This window comes from Cibotium barometz, chromosome 18 (genome assembly GCF_041138505.1).
Source record: "Cibotium barometz isolate CiBa-2024 chromosome 18, ASM4113850v1, whole genome shotgun sequence".
Classification (NCBI taxonomy): domain Eukaryota; kingdom Viridiplantae; phylum Streptophyta; class Polypodiopsida; order Cyatheales; family Cibotiaceae; genus Cibotium; species Cibotium barometz.
This window is the reverse complement of record NC_141063.1, coordinates 11966861-11984885: the sequence shown is the minus strand read 5'-3', so window position 1 is coordinate 11984885 and position 18025 is coordinate 11966861. Positions and strand designations below refer to the sequence as shown.

Below are 18025 nucleotides of genomic sequence, written 5' to 3'. Positions count from 1 at the left end.
ATATTACTATAGCCAAGGGCTTTAGATAATTTTGGAAAGGTACAAATAACATGGGTGAGAGAAACTTTGCTCTGGGTTTCTCTCTTATATGCATTAAGTACTTACAAATATCATGCCATTGAAAAAACACGTGTTTTTAACATTTTCAAGGTAGTTTTACTATTGAATTTCCATTTTACTTTTAGCCATTCACTTGCTTTATGTTTGTGCATATTTTGGTACTGTAGTTGTTCAAAAAATAGATGCTATCTCTATCTCTATTAATATGAATGAAGCCATTTTGTAACAAAAGTGGACTATATTGAAACAAAAAGCTGTTTGGTGCCACTATTGCCCCAGCGAGACATTGTCAAGGTAGTTAAAACATGTCCCATTGTGCATTCAAGATGCCAACTACACTCACTAATAAGAGGAATGTACATACGAACATATGCACTATATATTTTCTAAAATTACATGTTTTTTTCCAAATTGGGGAGAGGGCTTTTCATTTTCATGACACATTTTGCTAGATGAGTGAACTATAGTCCACCCTAACATTATAATTGCCTTTTGTGTATAGTCCCTGTACTTTCATTTATCAAGATAGAAACACTAAATACGTTTTGTAACATGCACCAAAAATTAAAGGGATTTGCATGCAAACTTGGCTTAATTGAAATGGTAGAAGCTAGGAATTTAGGTAGCAAAAGGAGGCATTGGGTTTTCTCAATTCGAGTAGTGGGAAAAGCGACTCCAAACCTTATAGTTTATACAGTCGTCGGTGATTATAATGATGGGGGTGACTGGGCAGGGGCGTATGATGATTGGCGGGCTGAGCACAGGAAAAAGGCAGAGGCGTGGTGACGTGTCAATATTTCCTCGGAAGAGGCGGGTCCCACGCAGAGCGAGAGCGCTCGTCGCCGCTGACCTGTGTATAGTCCAAAGTTGAAATCCTAAAAATGAAGAAAAGCCGCTACACTAGCTTGCAAAAACGTAAAAACAAAGGAAAAGCTGGATCAAAAACAAAACCCCCAAAAAAATAAATCATTAATTAAAAACTTCAGTAAATCCGTACGCATTTATTTATTTATTTTTCGCGCAATGCGAAAAACACAGATCACCTTTGCACTGCTCAGAATTTCTTAATAACCGACAGAACAGAATTTTGAGACTTTTTTTCTCAATGTATTTGAAATTTTCCCATTTTATTTCTCATAATTTTAATGCCACTAAAAGTTTCTTTTCCTTGTATAAGGGTCAATATTTTATGCTTGTTATAGGATACATTGATCACTCTTTATTCTATGAGTACAAGACATATTTCATAATAATAATAAAAAGTCAAGAAGAGTTGTATGCATTCACTCTATAGTTTAGAGCAAGGCTTGGATGTTATGTTAGAAAAATGTGTTTTTCAGCTCCGCTCAACATCTTACCGTTGCGCGAACAGCTCATGGGCGATGGCAGGCTGCGTCTGATAGCCTCGGCACTTTCTCTTTTTCCTCTGCGCCTGCTGCCCAAAGGCTCGAGTCTTGCTTTTTACCCTCCTCATTCTTGACAGCACCCCCCTCAGGTGCATGGCAGATTATTGGGCATTCCCATGGGATTCAAGGTCACCCTTAAGTAGAGATGGCTTTGGGTGCTAAATAAGGTGGAAGAGAAACTTATCAGATGGTAGAAAATGCATCTGAACCTGGGGGGTAGAAAGATGGTAATCAACCATTTCATTATCCCTTTTATCATCTACTTTCTCAGCTGCTGCTGCTGCTGGAGACCTCCAGACTCTGATCTATTGCAATTCATAAGGTTATGCAGGAACTATCTATGGGGGGACCCCTGGATTAGGAAAATCCCTAAAGTCAGGTGGAAATGGTGCTACTTGGAAACAGGTAAAGGGGGCCTTGGAATCAAAGACGTGTCCAACTTGGCTAATAGAATGGCTGCCAAATGGTTGCTGAGAAGCTTTCTCTACCCCTCTGAAGACTGGGCTTGGTTGATCACTAGAAATCTTGAACAATTCCAGCTCAAACAATTCCCCAAGTGGAAGAAGCTCCTCCCGCTCACAAATATGCTAGCAAATACTTGGTGAAACCGGTTGGCAGCCATTCTATTAGCCAAGTTAGAGAGAAGCCAACCGGTTTCACCAAGTATGGATACATACTTGGTCTATTCGCTTTGGTCGGCTTGGAATGCTATCAAGACTGACCTTATCCTTTTTGAGAAGCCTAGTTACACATGGGGTATACACGGGAGAGACTCCATCTGGTGGCCAAGCATTCCCCTCCCCCCAATTGATAATGCCCAAGCTGAAGCGGCTTTGAGGATGCATAGGAAAGGAATCTGCTGTTGGTGGGATATTTGGGACAGAGACATCAATTCTTGGATGTCCAGAGCTGATTTGATCAGAGACTATAATGTCTCATATGTAGAATTAGACCTTATTGGAGCAAGAATCAGCTTATGGCACCAATCGGACATCTGACTGCTATTGATTAAAGATATGCCAACTCACAAAGCTTTCCAATGGAAGAATAAAAAAGGACTACTCCCTATTCTCCCCAAACAGAGGACTGATCCTATCCATTGCACTTTAAACAAGAGATGGGGAATCCTTCTGGATAGATCACAATGGTATTTTCTGTTTGGTAAGTTATGGAATAAATATGTGGAACCAAAAATAGCGTGCCTAGCTTGGTTGGTTATGTTCAGAGCTATTTGGACCCAGCTTAAAGCCCTCAAACTTAACATTGGGGATGGGAAGTGCCACAGATGCAAGGAGGTTAAGGATGACCTGCACGTTTTCATGCATTGCCCTATTGCAAAGAAATGTTTCGAGTCATTGGCCAAATGCATTCAGCTATGGAATGGCTACACCCTTGGTTGGAAAAACTTGTTACTTGGAGAAGGCATCGGTTGCACCTTGGAACTATGGGCTGTCTTGAGAACTGAACTGTTATGGTGCTTGTGGTTACATAGACTTGATTCCATTTTTAATAATATGCCTACTAACAGTTTCAGGCCAAAAGAGAACTTGATACATGTAGGTGAAAGATTCATACAAAGACGGATGAAAGACCTAGACACCAAGCTTCATCGTCTGCATAAGAAAGCTAAAGGAAAGCAAGTGGACCACGTGACTCAACAAATTCAGGAACTCTTGAAGATGAGAGAGTCCGTCATCTCCAAGGATGTGTTGCTCATCAAAGCACTCTATGTTTTTTGAAAGTCACACTCAGAAAAAGCGGGAAAAGCTGGATACACAGCTAGAGAAACTTCTCAATAAAGTCAAAGGCAAGCTTGTGGAGCAGCTGTGGCCTGCATTTCAGGAACTGTGGGTGATAAGAAGTGAATGTCATGTGCAAGGACATTGTACTCATTAGAGCTCTCAACATGTTGTAACATGTCTCTCTCTAATCTCTTAATATAAGCAGCCATTTTTTGAAAAAAGAAAAATGTGTTTAAAAAGTCATGTAGCATTACTCAATGGTTTTCATGGTTTTGGCTATCTGTTCATTAATTTATATATTTTTTAACAAATCAAGTCAAAGATAAAGTGAAACACTTCTACTTTTAGTTGAAAAACACTAAAAAGTTCATCCAAGATTGAGAGGCTCTTTCCGCTTGGGATGAGATGGAATATGTCCCACATATGGATTGTTGATTGCTCAATCGTACTTCCAAACGATTTCAGCATAGAATAGATTGCAATAAATTTAACAAATCACGCTTTCGAGCATTAAATCAAGAGCGCTTTTAGCAATCTTTAGTGATTTTAGATGGACTCACGAGATCAAGCACAATGTAACCTAAAGTCATAGTCCATCTTCCATCTTACAAAAATGAGTCCATGGAAATTTTACATGTAATGCCTGCAAAATATGGACGGTGATAAGATGAATAAGATGGTTTAATCCATAGGACTATGCTCGGAAGTGAGTAAAGTGAATTCAAAACAAACACTAGCATGGTTATGAACATTGAAATCAGAAACATCAACAAAAATAGAGGAGATTTTCTATAATTCCCTCTTTGTCACCTCAAACATGAGATTCTCTCTCTCTCTCTCTCTCTCTCTCTCTCTCTCTCTCTCTCTCTCTCTCTCTCTCTCTCTCTCTCTCTCTCTCTGTGCGCTTAAAAACAAAAGTGCAAAACTCGTCAAAGTCCGACCAGCCCGCCAAGCTGGAAAGTGGGCAGTCTACCGTGAGACGGAAGGGTAATAATCGAGGACTTCCGTAAGCCTAAACCCAATTGATTAGCATTCTAATGTGCCATCGGCATTTTTTGTATCACATATAGTTGTTTATCATCCTAGGGTTTTCATTAATCTTTTGCTTGTGCCTAAGTGCACCTTGAAGTGCATTGTAATGACTATGAGGTACCGGTTTTTGGTCCCATATGCCTTCAAGGCATTCCGTGGACGTTAACATGACTTTCTTTCTTTCTTTTTTTCTTTCCCCTTCACATTTCCCTCTCTCCCTCTCTCTCTCTTACTCCCTTTTTTCTTCATCCTCTGTCCAGCATGCCTCTCGTACTAAACCATATATCTTTTTTGGGGAGATTTTTCTCTTTCCATTCAAACTGGCTTAATTGAAATGGTAGAAGCTAGGAATTTAGGTAGCAAAAGGAGGCATTGGGTTTTCCAAATTCGAGTAGTGGGAAAAGCGACTCCAAACCTTATAGTTTCCCCCAGTCGTCGGTGATGATAATGATGGGGTGACTCGGCAGGGGCGTATGATGAATGGCGGGCTGAGTACAGGAAAAGGCAGAGGCGAGGTGACGTGTCAATATTTCCTCGGAAGAGGCGGGTCCCACGCAGAGCAAGAGCGCTGACCTGTGTATAGTCCAAAGTTGAAACCCTAAAAATGAAGAAAAGCCGCCACACTAGCTTGCAAAAACGTAAAAACAAAGGAAAAGCTGGATCAAAAACAAAACCCCAAAAAAATAAATCATTAATTAAAAACTTCCGTAAATCCGTACGCATTTATTTCTCAAGTCCCACCGTTGCCAGTTGGTCGTATATGCCATTCTACCGACGTTCTCTTTTTATTTTTATTTTTTTTCCTTACGCAATACGAAAAACACAGATCACCTTTATACTGCTCAGAATTTCTTAATAACAAAATTGCTCGAATTTCTTAATAACAAAATTTCTCGACAGAACAGAATTTTGAGACCTTTTATTTTCTCAATGTATTTGAAAATTTCCCATTTTATTTCTCATAATTTCAAAAGCACTCTCTTTTATATATTTTTTCTGTTTTCTTTTCTCAAAATTTCTGCATTTTTTCTTATGAACGAAGGGAAAAATGATATTTTTTTTGCTGGCGCGAGCCGGCTGCCCGAGAGTCCGCCGGGCAGTCCCGTCAGGCACAGCCGCGAGCGGGGGCAAGCAGCCCACGGGCAGCATTTCAGTGCTCACTGCTCACTTCACCATCCTTTTGGGGGTGTCCAATTGAAGTCGCCCACCGACGCTTTGCTTCGTTGGCTTGTCGTCCTCCCACCACGCTGTTAACTATGTAAGTAGACCCCCGTTTCTTCACAGTGATCATCATGGCTGGCCTTCGTTGCAGGTAGCGCAGTAGCAGTCGGAGCAGTTTTTACCTTCGCTTGCCAATGCAGGTTCCTAGGAGAGCTTGCAATCCTGGCTATGGCTCCTAACATGGCTACTAGGCATGCTTCACCCTAACATCTTCCCTTCCTCGCCTCTTCCTCTGCTCTCTCATACATAGCCTTGCATTTCCGCACCCTTGCTCTAGCTCTGCCGTTGGGCATCCATGGAGGCCAATGCAGGGCTCATCGCAGGATCTTACAACCGAAACGAGCTCGTGGTCATCGGAGTAGACAGTGGAGGGGTAAGAGAGTCACTCCTGCTTGTTTTCACATGCCACAGCTACTGCAAGCAAACCGTATTGTGATGGCTATTGCGTGCAAGCATCTGAACCTTCATCACAGTGTAATGCCTATAGTGTAGAAGCACTTGCATGTTCACTAAATTGTGATGGCCGTGAATGTCGTCTGTGCAGCCCGCTTCCAATGTGTGTTGCTTAAGCTCCATTCTCACATGAAATCATGCTTTATAGCCATATCCATGTGCTACAGCCAAGCTCTGAATATGGTTTTGCCAAGACGCAATTGTTATTTATACCCTGATCGTGTATACTGATTCCTCCCTTTGTGCTTGTTGCAGAGGAAACCTCTATCCCGGCTCAGTGACCAGGTTTGCCGAATCTGTGGAGACGACGTCGGGCTCACATCGGAAGGGGAAGTTTTTGTTGCATGCAACGAATGTGCCTTCTCTGTTTGCCGATCTTGTTACGAGTACGAACGTAAAGATGGGAACCAGTCTTGCCCTCGGTGCAGGACAAGATACATGCGGCTCAGAGGTCTCCTCCCTGGCTGTTCGAGTTCAAAAATTGCATGCATTTGTGTTTAGATCCAGCTGCAGCCCATAATCCTAGCACATATGCAATGTTTTTCGTTAATTGAGAGTGCAAGCTGTGTCTTGATGTCAATTAGAGGGTACTCAAGACCTTTTCTGACTGAAATTGTATAATGCTTTGCCAGGGAGTGTTCGGGTGGAAGGAGACGAAGAGGAAGAGGACACAGATGACCTTGAGAACGAATTTGATTACACAATCTACTATAATCAGGACAGGCACCATATTGCAGAAGCCATCCTTCCAGAGTACATGAGTTATGGACGCACTAGTTACCATGATATGCCTTACAGGATGCAGAGTATTCCTCCTGCCGTCCCACTTCTTACGAATGGCTCTGAGGTATGCTACACTGCGGCTCATGCTTGAATTCATGTCAGAAATTCAATATCATCGAGAGTCCATAAACCATGCAGAGCTTTGTGACTCAGGTCTAGTTTGGTATTGTTCTTATGCACATGGTCGCTATTTGCAGACAACCGAGGATCCACTTGGGATTCCACCTGAGCATCATGCTCTGGTAGTGACCCCCTCAATAGGAACTGGTGGCAAAAGGATTCATCCGCTTCCTTATTTGGAATCTAATCTCCCAGGTGCAGTTCCCACTCAGCTGAAACATGCTCGTATCTCATTGAAAAGGAGTTCACATCGTTTTTGATCGCTGGTATCTTTGCTTTTTGCTCTCAGTTCTACCAAGACCGCTGGATCCGAGCAAGGACTTAGCAGCTTACGGCTTTGGAAGTGTTGCGTGGAAAGAAAAAATGGAAAGCTGGAAGGGCAGGCAGGAGAAACTACAGGTGATGAAGACAGACGGTAATCAGACTATGACTGGTGGCAAAGGAGGTGAAGATGGGTGTGACTTTGATGATCCAGATCTGCCTAAGTAAGTTGCAGTGAGTTTGTTGTGGAGTCATGTCAATGTCCTGGAATGATGCCTACGGTATAATGTCTCTTATATAATTGGTAATGTGTTCAACACGGGGTATTGCATGCAAGTTAGGTCACCAATCGAGCAGTGCACAGGCTGAGTCATTTAGAGCTGGAAATTGATCATGTATTGCTACCACTTGTTTCTTTTGGTCAGGATGGATGAGGCAAGGCAGCCTTTATCCAGAAAAATTCCAATTCCTTCAGCCCGGATCAACCCATACCGCATGATTATAGTTTTCCGTCTTGTGGTGCTAGCTCTCTTTCTTCGCTATCGAGTTTTGAACCCGGTTCCTGATGCCTTTGTTCTCTGGCTTGTATCTGTAATCTGTGAGATTTGGTTTGCCCTTTCGTGGATCCTAGATCAGTTCCCCAAGTGGCTTCCAATCAGTAGGGAGACATATTTGGATCGGCTCTCTTTAAGGTATTTTTGAACAAGTTTCTGTGCTTCTTGTTAAAGCACAGCTGGAAGGCCTGTGTTAAAACTTAACACGCATATGTGTTATCATTTGGGCAGATATGAGAAAGAAGGCTTACCCTCTCAGCTAGCAGCTGTTGATCTCTTCGTGAGTACTGTGGATCCAATGAAGGAACCCCCCCTAGTCACAGCTAACACAGTGCTGTCGATTCTCGCTGTGGACTATCCTGTCGACAAGGTGACCTGCTATGTATCTGATGATGGAGCAGCCATGCTAACTTTTGAAGCTCTGTCAGAAACGTCTGAGTTTGCCAGGAGTTGGGTCCCGTTTTGTAAGAAGTTTAGCATTGAACCTCGTGCCCCCGAGTTCTATTTTGCTCAGAAGATTGACTATCTGAAGGACAAAGTTCATCCTTCCTTTGTAAGGGATCGCAGAGCTATGAAGGTAAGAGGAGCCTCCAGTATGCATTATGCAGTCTCTTGATTATGAAAGACTTTCTATTGTTAACTTGTTAGTATCTTGCAGAGGGAGTATGAAGAGTACAAAGTTCGTATGAATTCTTTGGTCAGCAAAGCTCACAAAGTTCCTGAGGATGGATGGACGATGCAAGATGGGACTCCTTGGCCTGGGAACAATGTCCGAGATCATCCAGGAATGATTCAGGTATGTGGGTATATCTGGCGAATTCGTACGTGGCTCTCTTGCTCTTGTCAAGTGATGTTCTCTGCAGGGGCTCCAACTCTTTTGCATGATATACAGGTCTTCTTAGGACAGACCGGAGGCCATGATACTGACGGGAATGTGCTTCCTCGTTTGGTGTATGTTTCTCGTGAAAAAAGGCCTGGGTTCAACCATCATAAAAAAGCTGGTGCAATGAATGCCTTGGTATGATTTTTTCCCTTCAGCATGGAGTGTGTCATGATGATATTGTGGTGTATATTTTAGATCTAAGTTTGAAGTGTTGGTCTTCTGCAGATACGGGTGTCTGCAGTCCTTTCAAATGCACCTTATATTCTGAACTTGGACTGTGATCACTACATAAACAACAGCAAGGCACTCCGGGAGGCTATGTGTTTCATGATGGACCCACTTCTTGGAAAGAGGGTTTGCTATGTGCAGTTCCCTCAAAGATTCGATGGAATTGACAGGCACGACAGATATGCAAATAACAACACAGTTTTCTTTGATGTATGTAACTCTTTCTTCTTTTTTGATGGTTGTAACCTGGTCAGTCATGCTCTTCCCTTTTGGAAATCACATTCCCATTAATTTGTACCCTTATGTGTGTAGATCAACTTGAAAGGTTTAGATGGAATCCAGGGTCCTGTCTATGTTGGCACTGGTTGTGTGTTCAGAAGGCAAGCATTGTATGCTAATGATGCGCCCAAGAAGGAAAAGATGCGCGGGAGGACTTGTAATTGCTGTTCAAGCTGGCTCTGTGGATCTCGAAAGAAAAGCAAGAAAGCAAAGTCCAAACCTAAAACCCAAAAGAAAAGATGGTTCAAAAGGAAAAATGAGTCGACTGTTCCAATCTCCAAGAATTTGGAAGATATTGAGGAGGGAGTTGAGGGTTAGTTGGCATCATCACCTCGTGCATTGATGGGCTTTAAGTCCCTACCAAAGAGTGGAACTGCAGGGGATTAATTTTGGTTGTTCTTCTACAGGGTTTGACAGTGAGAAGGCTTCGTTAGTGTCTCAGAAGAATTTTGAGAAGAAATATGGGCAGTCACCTGTCTTTGTTGCATCGTCACTTTTGGAAAATGGTGGTGTCCCAGACAATGCCAGTCCTGCTTCTCTTTTGAAAGAAGCCATACATGTGATTAGTTGTGGCTACGAAGACAAAACTGACTGGGGTAAAGAGGTGAGCTCCCTTTACTCGGCTCTCCTGGTGGTGGTGTATTACAGTTAGCTGTTCTTAGAGTCTCACTTTGTAACTCTCTTGGTAGGTGGGCTGGATATACGGTTCAGTGACAGAAGATATCCTCACGGGTTTTAAGATGCATGTCCGTGGATGGAGGTCCATTTATTGCATGCCAAAGAGGCCTGCCTTTAAAGGGTCTGCTCCAATCAATCTTACAGATCGACTCAATCAGGTGCTTCGATGGGCGCTGGGTTCTGTGGAGATTCTGTTTAGTCGGCACTGTCCAATCTGGTATGGTTATGGAGGTGGCCTGAAATGGTTAGAGAGGTTCGCTTACATCAACACCATTGTCTACCCATTGACATCGATACCCCTTGTTGCCTACTGTACTCTTCCGGCCATATGCTTGCTTACTGGGAAGTTTATTGTCCCGACGGTACGATGCTTTGTCTCTGACTACTCATTCTGCAAGGCTCTTGTATATCTATGTTGTTGTTGAGTAAATCAACCCATAGGATGTTTTTTATTTGCATGCCTCAAATGGGCCTGGTTGCTGGTTTTTGCTTTGATGCATGGTTTTTTCCTTAGTTTTGGTTCCAAAAGTATGCTGGATGTCCGTCCAAATTGTTGCTACATAAGGGGGTAAATGAATGGTAGCTGTTGAAAATTATGGTGTCGCATCCATGTCTCAAACCTGTCTGGTGTGGCTTTGGCTCTCTCTTCTCACGAGTGCTCTCTTCTAATTGAGAGCTGATTTTTTCATGGATCTTTGTTATGCTCCAGATCAGCAGCTTTGCTAGCCTTTGGTTCATTGCCCTTTTTGTCTCCATTTTTGCAACTGGTATTCTGGAGATGCGGTGGAGCGGGGTAGGAATCGATGACTGGTGGAGAAACGAGCAGTTCTGGGTCATTGGAGGTGTTTCAGCACATCTCTTTGCCTTGTTTCAAGGCTTGTTGAAAGTCTTGGCAGGGATTGATACAAGCTTTACAGTGACATCAAAGGCAACTGATGACGACGAGTTTGGAGAGCTCTATGCTTTTAAATGGACAACTCTTTTGATTCCTCCGACTACCCTTCTTATCATTAACATGGTTGGCATAGTGGCGGGCATCTCTGATGCCATCAACAATGGGTATCAGTCATGGGGCCCCCTGTTTGGGAAGTTGTTCTTCTCCATTTGGGTTATTATGCATTTGTATCCATTCCTGAAGGGCCTGATGGGGCGGCAAAACCGGACACCCACTATTGTAGTAGTATGGTCTATTCTACTTGCTTCCATTTTCTCACTATTATGGGTCAGGATCAATCCATTTTTACCAAAGCAGCAAGGACCCAATTTGGAAGTCTGTGGTTTGCGATGTGATTAGCGTATGGTCTGCGTAGTTTAAGTAGATGTCATTGGGGTAGTCTTGCATATCCTTGCTGCAACTTGCACAAGCTTTCGAGAGAGATCAGTGGCTTTTAACTGGGCAGGGGTGGTACAGACTCTTTAAGACGACGGTTCTTCAGCTGATGGCTTGCCTCAGAATGTGGTAGCTGCTGGACAAGGTGATCACGTTTCGTAGATTATGGTCTCCGGCTGATGGCTTGCCTCAGAATGTCGTAGCTCCTCTGCTGATGGGTCTAAACATGTATGATGCGGCTCGACCTTCTCTCCTGATATGAGCTGGTGAAAGGCACCACAGCAAACTGGAGCTCATAGTTTTGCACTGATTAAGATGATGGTGAGGATGCTGTATATAGTCAAATTCAATTCATCCGGGGTAGAATAAATTCAGACATTTGGTCTGAAGCAGGGAAAAGCTGGAAACCCATTCATGATACCTGAAGTGTAATTTCTTGGTAGGGCATTATTTGGGCTGTCAAGCGTTTGTTTGGGAGTAGCAATGAGGTTCAGTATGTACTTTGTATTTTGTACGATTGTGAAGCAAGTGGTGAGTGTGTTATAAACTGTTCATCCATGTGAGATTGGGCTCTTTTCTTGGTTTTTGTAGTGAAGAAGCTCTTTGTTGTGTTTTTATAGTGATTTGCTTTTATAAACTTAAGTCATAAATACCCTTTAATGACTTACTCCATGGGACAAAAGAAAACCAAACCAATAATTCAAGTAAAATTTCATTAGTACTATTATCAAACTCTAAAGCCTGCACTCTATTGCTAAATTCATAATCCTATTTTTAAAACCAACAAGATAGAAACAAATCCATACATTGTTTTCATTCATTAACACAAAAAGTCTAATGAGGTTCTTTTAAAAAAAACAAAAACAAAGTAGACAGAAAATTATATTAAAAGTAGGAAGAAAACTACATGAATCTTTTTGTCAAGAAGCTAAACTTTAAACATGCGACAATCAGCCATGTACAACTCAGATATTAACACCAGCTTGCAAATTCCACTGATTATAGTATGTATTGGATTAGTTCAGTATCTCTGGGAATAACATGTGTCAGCTCTCTTTGTTTTTCTTCAAGCTTCACCATTCTCAGTAGAGAGACATACATCAGTTTCCATCTTAGCCATTTGATTGGCTTCAATTACTGCAGTGTCTACCATCAGCTTGGCTCTTGTTGCTTTGAGTGCTGCTCTCATATGCACATTCTACAATATCTTTAGTTCAGGCATTGGATTAGCCTACTTTAAGAAACACATAAATTCCTGTTTATCCAAATACCCCATAAGACTGTAACTCTAATAGAATTCCAAAGCCCCATGGAGTAGCCTTTGGCCTTTGTTTCTAGTCTTTACAATGTAAACTTGCAGGATACATTGGTGCTATGAGGACAATGATAAAGTCCCACACTGAAAAAAGGTGGGGGATAGATTCCGCACTTGGGACATAAACCATCTCCTAAGCCTATTTTTAAAGCTATCTCATTTGTTTGAAGGGTCTTATGAAGCACCAACGATAGGAGACAAGACTTGCACTTGGGACATAAAGCATCTCCTATGCCTATTTTTAAAGCCCTCTCATTTGTCCAAATGAAGCATCAGCCAAAGGAGCAAGACATTTTTGGGGGATCTCCCTTGACCAGATATGGGTGAGCCTATATCTCCATTGACTTCTATTCCATGTTGAGCTCCATCTTGAGTTAAGTTTTGTTGTGTAGAGGACATGGAGAAGACAATCTTTCCCTTTCCGGCTTTGATAATCAAGGGTCCCTTATTTTGGATATACGTTTCAAAGTTCCTTTTCCATAGGGCCATTCTAGGCATGAGGATGTTTAAGTCATTCTCATTGAGCCTAAAGACCTCTTTGAGTTCAGGGCCTTGACACATCACCCCAAGTAGAGATGCCTTTTTTGGCCAACTTGCATGCAGTAGGGTGGAGACTAGGGGTTATGTAATCTTGACAGATCATAGAGTGTTAGATTGAATCATGATGGAACATCTTTGCTTTAAATCTTAGGTTTCCTATAAGGGACATGTGAATCTTTCACCTAGTCCGTGCTTTCCAAATTCCCTTAACTCGAGGGCTACCCTTAGCCTTAATCTAGGCTTGGTTGAAATATATAGTCATTTGTGGGAGTTCTTTCCATCTTGGGAGGGCTTGAACAACAAACTAAGATGTATCCATGTCCTTTGGGTTCACCAGACTTCTAATCATCCATTTCATTTGGACAACATGTCTAAGCCATTCTGCCTCTGTAATAACAAATGCGATGAGGTGATCTCACCACCTCTATGCCCAAGAAATACGGTAGCTCACCCAAATCCTTTATCTCAAACTTCTATTTCAAAAGCCTCCTGACATCATGTATGTCAGCATCACTATCACTAGTGATAATCTAGTTATCCACATAAATGACTAATAGCATGATTCCTCTATGTATCTTTTCCACATAAAGTAAAAAACCTACATTGGATATCTAAAATCCAATGGTAACAAGATACTCCTTGATCTTGTTTGACTATGTTATGGGTGCCTTCTTCAAGCCATATAGCGCGTTGCGTGACTTGTACATAAAATCTGGGTGTGCATCACTTTTATAACATAGTGGTTGCATCTTGTATACTTCTTTTTGTAAATCACCATGCAAGAAGGCATTCTTTATATCCATCTGATATGTAAAGGCCAACCCTTTACTGCAGCCATAGTGATGATAGCTCTCACAGTTGCCATTCTTGCAATCGGACTGAATGTCTCATCATAGTCAATGCCATAGGTCTGCGCATAGACTTTGGCAACCAATCTTATTTGATACCTACTCACTGAACTATATGAGTTATGCTTAACCTTATACACCCACTTATATTCAATTGCCTTCTTTTCCTTATTCAAAAGCACTAACTCCCATGTTAGATTTTCATCCAATGTTGCCATCTCCTCATTTATGGCATCTTTCCATTTTTTATTTCCAAGTGCCTACTCAAAACAAGTGGGCTCCAACTTCTGTATTGCTTTGACCATGTAATCATAATGATGGGTTGTATATCCATCATATGTCAATCTGTCAAAACAACAAGGGTACCTAATCCTCGTTGACCTCTGCGTACACCTAGACCACTGCCAGGTGTCCTCAAAACAGTCCTGGTTCTCTTTACACTAGGAGTAACCACAAACAAAATACCAAGATCCTCATCACCATCCATATATGAGTGACATGCCGACAAATCATGCACAAAAAATGATCTATTGCCAAGAGGTAAAAGATAATATCAAATTATTGGCTCTCTCTCTCTCTCTCTCTCTCTCTCTCTCTCTCTCTCTCTCGTACACTTGACTATGTTTTACTAATATTATAATAGATTTATTAGAATGTTTTATTGTTATTATGTACCCTGACCACGTCTGGGGGCGAAATCTAACTTTTGATGCTATTGACATTCTAACTATCTTAAATATGTTAGATTTGAACAATTTATATAATCTAGCTTAGAATTTTAAATTTTTGATAGTTTGAGTAATTCTATGAGTATCCTTTAATTGGAAGGCTTTTTTTTCAATAATCATGTTTTTTTGGTGTTTTGAAATACTATTGACTTTGTAGTATGAATTTTTTAGTTTTCCTCCGTTCTTTGTGGGGTAGCTTTCTCTCTTTCCCCTCCATTCTCACATTAGTTGGTGATAGATCTTTCTATCTGTGGGCAGAGATTAGGGTTAAAAAAAGGATTAAAGATGAAGAGTATGTTGGTGCCACAATGTTGGTATAAAAAAACCATCTTATTCTTCATTGATCTTTCCTGTCACACTACAAGTTCAGAGAAGAACAAAGCTACAAAGATTAGTATTCTATATTTTTTGAAATCTTATAGATTTGAATGTTATGTTTTGTTGAAGGATTTAATAAAATATTTAGTTTAATAATATGTAGTATTAATGATTTTATCCATGTCTTAAGGTAAAAAATTATTCTTTTAAAATTCAATGGTTTTGATTATTCTACTTGATTTTCAATCAATGAATTCCTTATATATATCGATGATTTTAGCTGAGTTTCAGGATACGCAAAGTAAGAAAAGACACTCACCTTCAACTTGATGGTAAGTATGCACCTATATATAAGAGGACACAGGCTGTCTTGATTCAACAATCAATAATACAAGAGAATAGAAAATCATAAAAAAAGCATGTGGATTATGGGTAGAGGGGTCGATATATCCACTTGATCCTATATCACAACGGTCCCCCTCTATTTTTAGGATTAACCTCCTTTATCAAGTATGTATGTGATGGTCATACAGGTCTCTTAGGTTATACAAGAAGGCTTGCCAAACAAGCACATTATATTTACACATCAGAGCCCAAAGTACGTTGATGAGTAAGGAAGTAATGATAACAAAACTCTCAAAACCATTGATTGAGAAAGAGAAGGAATGTGAAAATTTATAGGGTGCAATGCATACTATGAAAGTATAGAATGTCGAAATAAGTGAGAGATGCATGTTCTTAAGAAAGTATTCTTGAGAAAGAGAATTAAGACTATGCAAAGAATGTTAGAGAACAGCGCTGCATTTGGACTAAGAGCACGTCTAAAAGAGCTAAAACCAATGGACACGTTGGTCATTAGAGATGGAAAATGGAAGCGATGAATCTGGGCTTGTAAGAATATCCAATGCGTGCTTACAACAGAAAATGATGAGATTGATAGCTCAACTACTAAAGTTCTCTCAAAGGACGTGTTAAGGTACGCACTCCAAGAAGATATAACAAGAGATAAGATGTATGAAGTGAGTAAGACATTCATAGCCATCTTGCCTTTGCACCACCAAAGCATGGCTTACAGGATAAGTTTCCATTTGACATCTTTTCATTCTTTTTAATCTCCACTTTAAATACCATATTAGGAAGTTTGGGAAAATCCCATTACTTTGGGATTTTTTTTTTCAATCTACTTTTTGGTATATCTTGAGCATACCAATTCGAAAGTTGTCGAAGACCGTGGATTTAGAATATACAAGAACTTTCTAACGATATGTCACCTGAGGGGATTTTGACAAAATCTAAGAAGGGTTTACTATGCCCCCCATTTTTTGATCTTATAAAATGGGATTTGGGATTTTCTCAAACTCTTTAATATGGTCTTTTTACCTTTGTGTAACCTAATGTGTGGAAAAACCTCTTCTACTTTCTTACATGACTTTTGAGCATCACACACTCTCTCTGGTTACATCCTATAGGCAAAACACACATACTCATATACCAACTTTTCAAACATCCTTACCATGGCATGTAAAGTATAAAAGCGGACCCTTATTAAGGCTCTCTATAGAATAGGATCTCACTTGGATCCAAGTAGATCATTTTTCCCTCACGTATAATATCTTTGCAATTCAATTTCCATTAACTTTTTTCTAAATTTCATGCAATATACAGGCATGTAAATTCTACATTGGATCCACACGGCAAACCAAACATACACTTTAAACTTTTCAAACCTCCTGCAAGATACCATTGTACATTATATTCGTCAAATTCATCTACTTTTAGAACTTAATTTCTCCTTGTTTGATGTTTAACTACATTTGGTATACTTTATATTTTCCAAATTCATCTACTTTGAATCCACATGACAAACCAAACATGCTCTTTAGAGTTTTCAAATCTCCTACAAGATACTGTTGTACATTATATTTGCCAGACAAATTCATCTACTTTTAGGACTTTTTCCCTTGTTTGATGTTTAATTGCATTTAGTATACTTGTTAAGTTAAAGAAAAACTTTAATATTTCATGGTCTTCTTTTGGGACTTTGAAAACAGCAAGCGACCATATCTCATTTTCTGATTATGATGAAACACTGAAAAAATATGAATGCTCTTTTGTGATGTGCGAACTCAGGGCTCTATTTATCAGACTCAAGCTTACCCTCTCTAACTTCAGTCCTTTAACGATCTCACGCTCATCAAGTTTTCATTCAAACTTTAGTGCACCACCACATTCTTGAACTGTCATGTTATAGAACTTGACCCCATCACAATTTGCACCTTACATACATCTAGCACAAAATTGTTGACTTTCATCAACTTAAATGTAGCCTCTAGCTTACATTTAAGTTTATGGCATAGTTGCATAGGCTAACCCTCTCTAACTTCTATCCTTTACAATCTCACACTCGTCAATTTTTCATTCAAACTTTAGTGTACCATGACATTCTTAAACTGTCATGTTATAGAATTTTGACCATTGCAATTTGCACTTACATACATCTAGCACAAAATCGTTGAATTTCATTAGCTTAAATACAACCTCTGACTTACTTTTATGTTTATGGCATAGATGCATAGGCTTACCAACGAGCAGCTCCAAAACTTTATCGAGTTAATAATTATTATGCTTGTCCTATATGATATGGTTTTGGGAGAGGCAAAATCCTTTTTTCTTCATAAATATTTTAAATCCTTTCGAGACTCTTTAAATCCCTTTTCTAATTGCTTATAAATAACATCATATGATGCGCTTGAGGTAACTCAAGTTTTTTTATCATGTATGCCTTGGGTGCTTTCTCCAGCACAAAATGAAAAGGGAGATTTACTAGTGAAGCAGCCAGAGAAGTACAATACATGGAAAAAGTTGCATATGATTGTTCTTGACAAGAGCAATGGAGAAAATACACGGTTGGCAAAGGCAAACTATGAGTTACACATGACTAGTTGTGGTAATTCTTTTGCAAAAGATGACATTTATAATGGATGATGCATGAAGTTTTAATAACGTTGTTAGAAACTTTTACAAATCAATGATATAAGGCTTGGGGTCATAGTAGTATCACCCACTACATGGTAATAGTTTTTAAAAGTTGTATAGAACTATATTTGAAAGTACTTTTGTTTTTCTTAAAGTATTAAGTTACTTATAATATGGACCTTACTTTGCAACACATTTTGGAAGCTCATGGACCTTACTTCGCTAAAGAAGCTTAGCCATATGGTCTACTCAAGGCATGGAACAATCTCA

General features: G+C 40.2%; 1 protein-coding gene across 2 annotated transcripts; it reads left to right on the top strand.

The window, feature by feature from the left end:
* The first annotated feature begins 4933 nt into the window (after positions 1 to 4933).
* Positions 4934 to 11588, top strand: LOC147628940 (putative cellulose synthase A catalytic subunit 5 [UDP-forming]). 2 transcript variants are annotated; one of them, XM_086812112.1, is made up of 14 exons: positions 4934 to 5834; positions 6170 to 6365; positions 6547 to 6761; positions 6895 to 7012; positions 7107 to 7302; positions 7504 to 7770; positions 7864 to 8209; positions 8291 to 8428; positions 8525 to 8650; positions 8741 to 8953; positions 9056 to 9335; positions 9430 to 9626; positions 9712 to 10062; positions 10410 to 11588. In XM_086812112.1, exons 1-14 carry the CDS (start codon positions 5757 to 5759, stop codon positions 10992 to 10994), a joined length of 3306 nt encoding a protein of 1101 aa, XP_086668238.1. In that variant the 5' UTR covers positions 4934 to 5756; the 3' UTR covers positions 10995 to 11588. The 2 variants fall into 2 exon arrangements, with proteins under 2 accessions (XP_086668238.1, XP_086668237.1); XM_086812111.1 differs by having other exon boundaries at positions 5055 to 5834; positions 8291 to 8650.
* Positions 11589 to 18025: the final 6437 nt, after the last annotated feature.

Excerpts from the sequence above, each read along its gene's own strand:
- LOC147628940 (XM_086812111.1), top strand. The coding sequence starts at position 5,757 with ATGGAGGCCAATGCAGGGCTCATCGCAGGATCTTACAACCGAAACGAG. Across the intron at positions 6,762-6,894 it reads TTCTTACGAATGGCTCTGAG|ACAACCGAGGATCCACTTGG; the intron begins GTATGCTACACT and ends CGCTATTTGCAG. Across the intron at positions 8,954-9,055 it reads ACAACACAGTTTTCTTTGAT|ATCAACTTGAAAGGTTTAGA; the intron begins GTATGTAACTCT and ends TTATGTGTGTAG.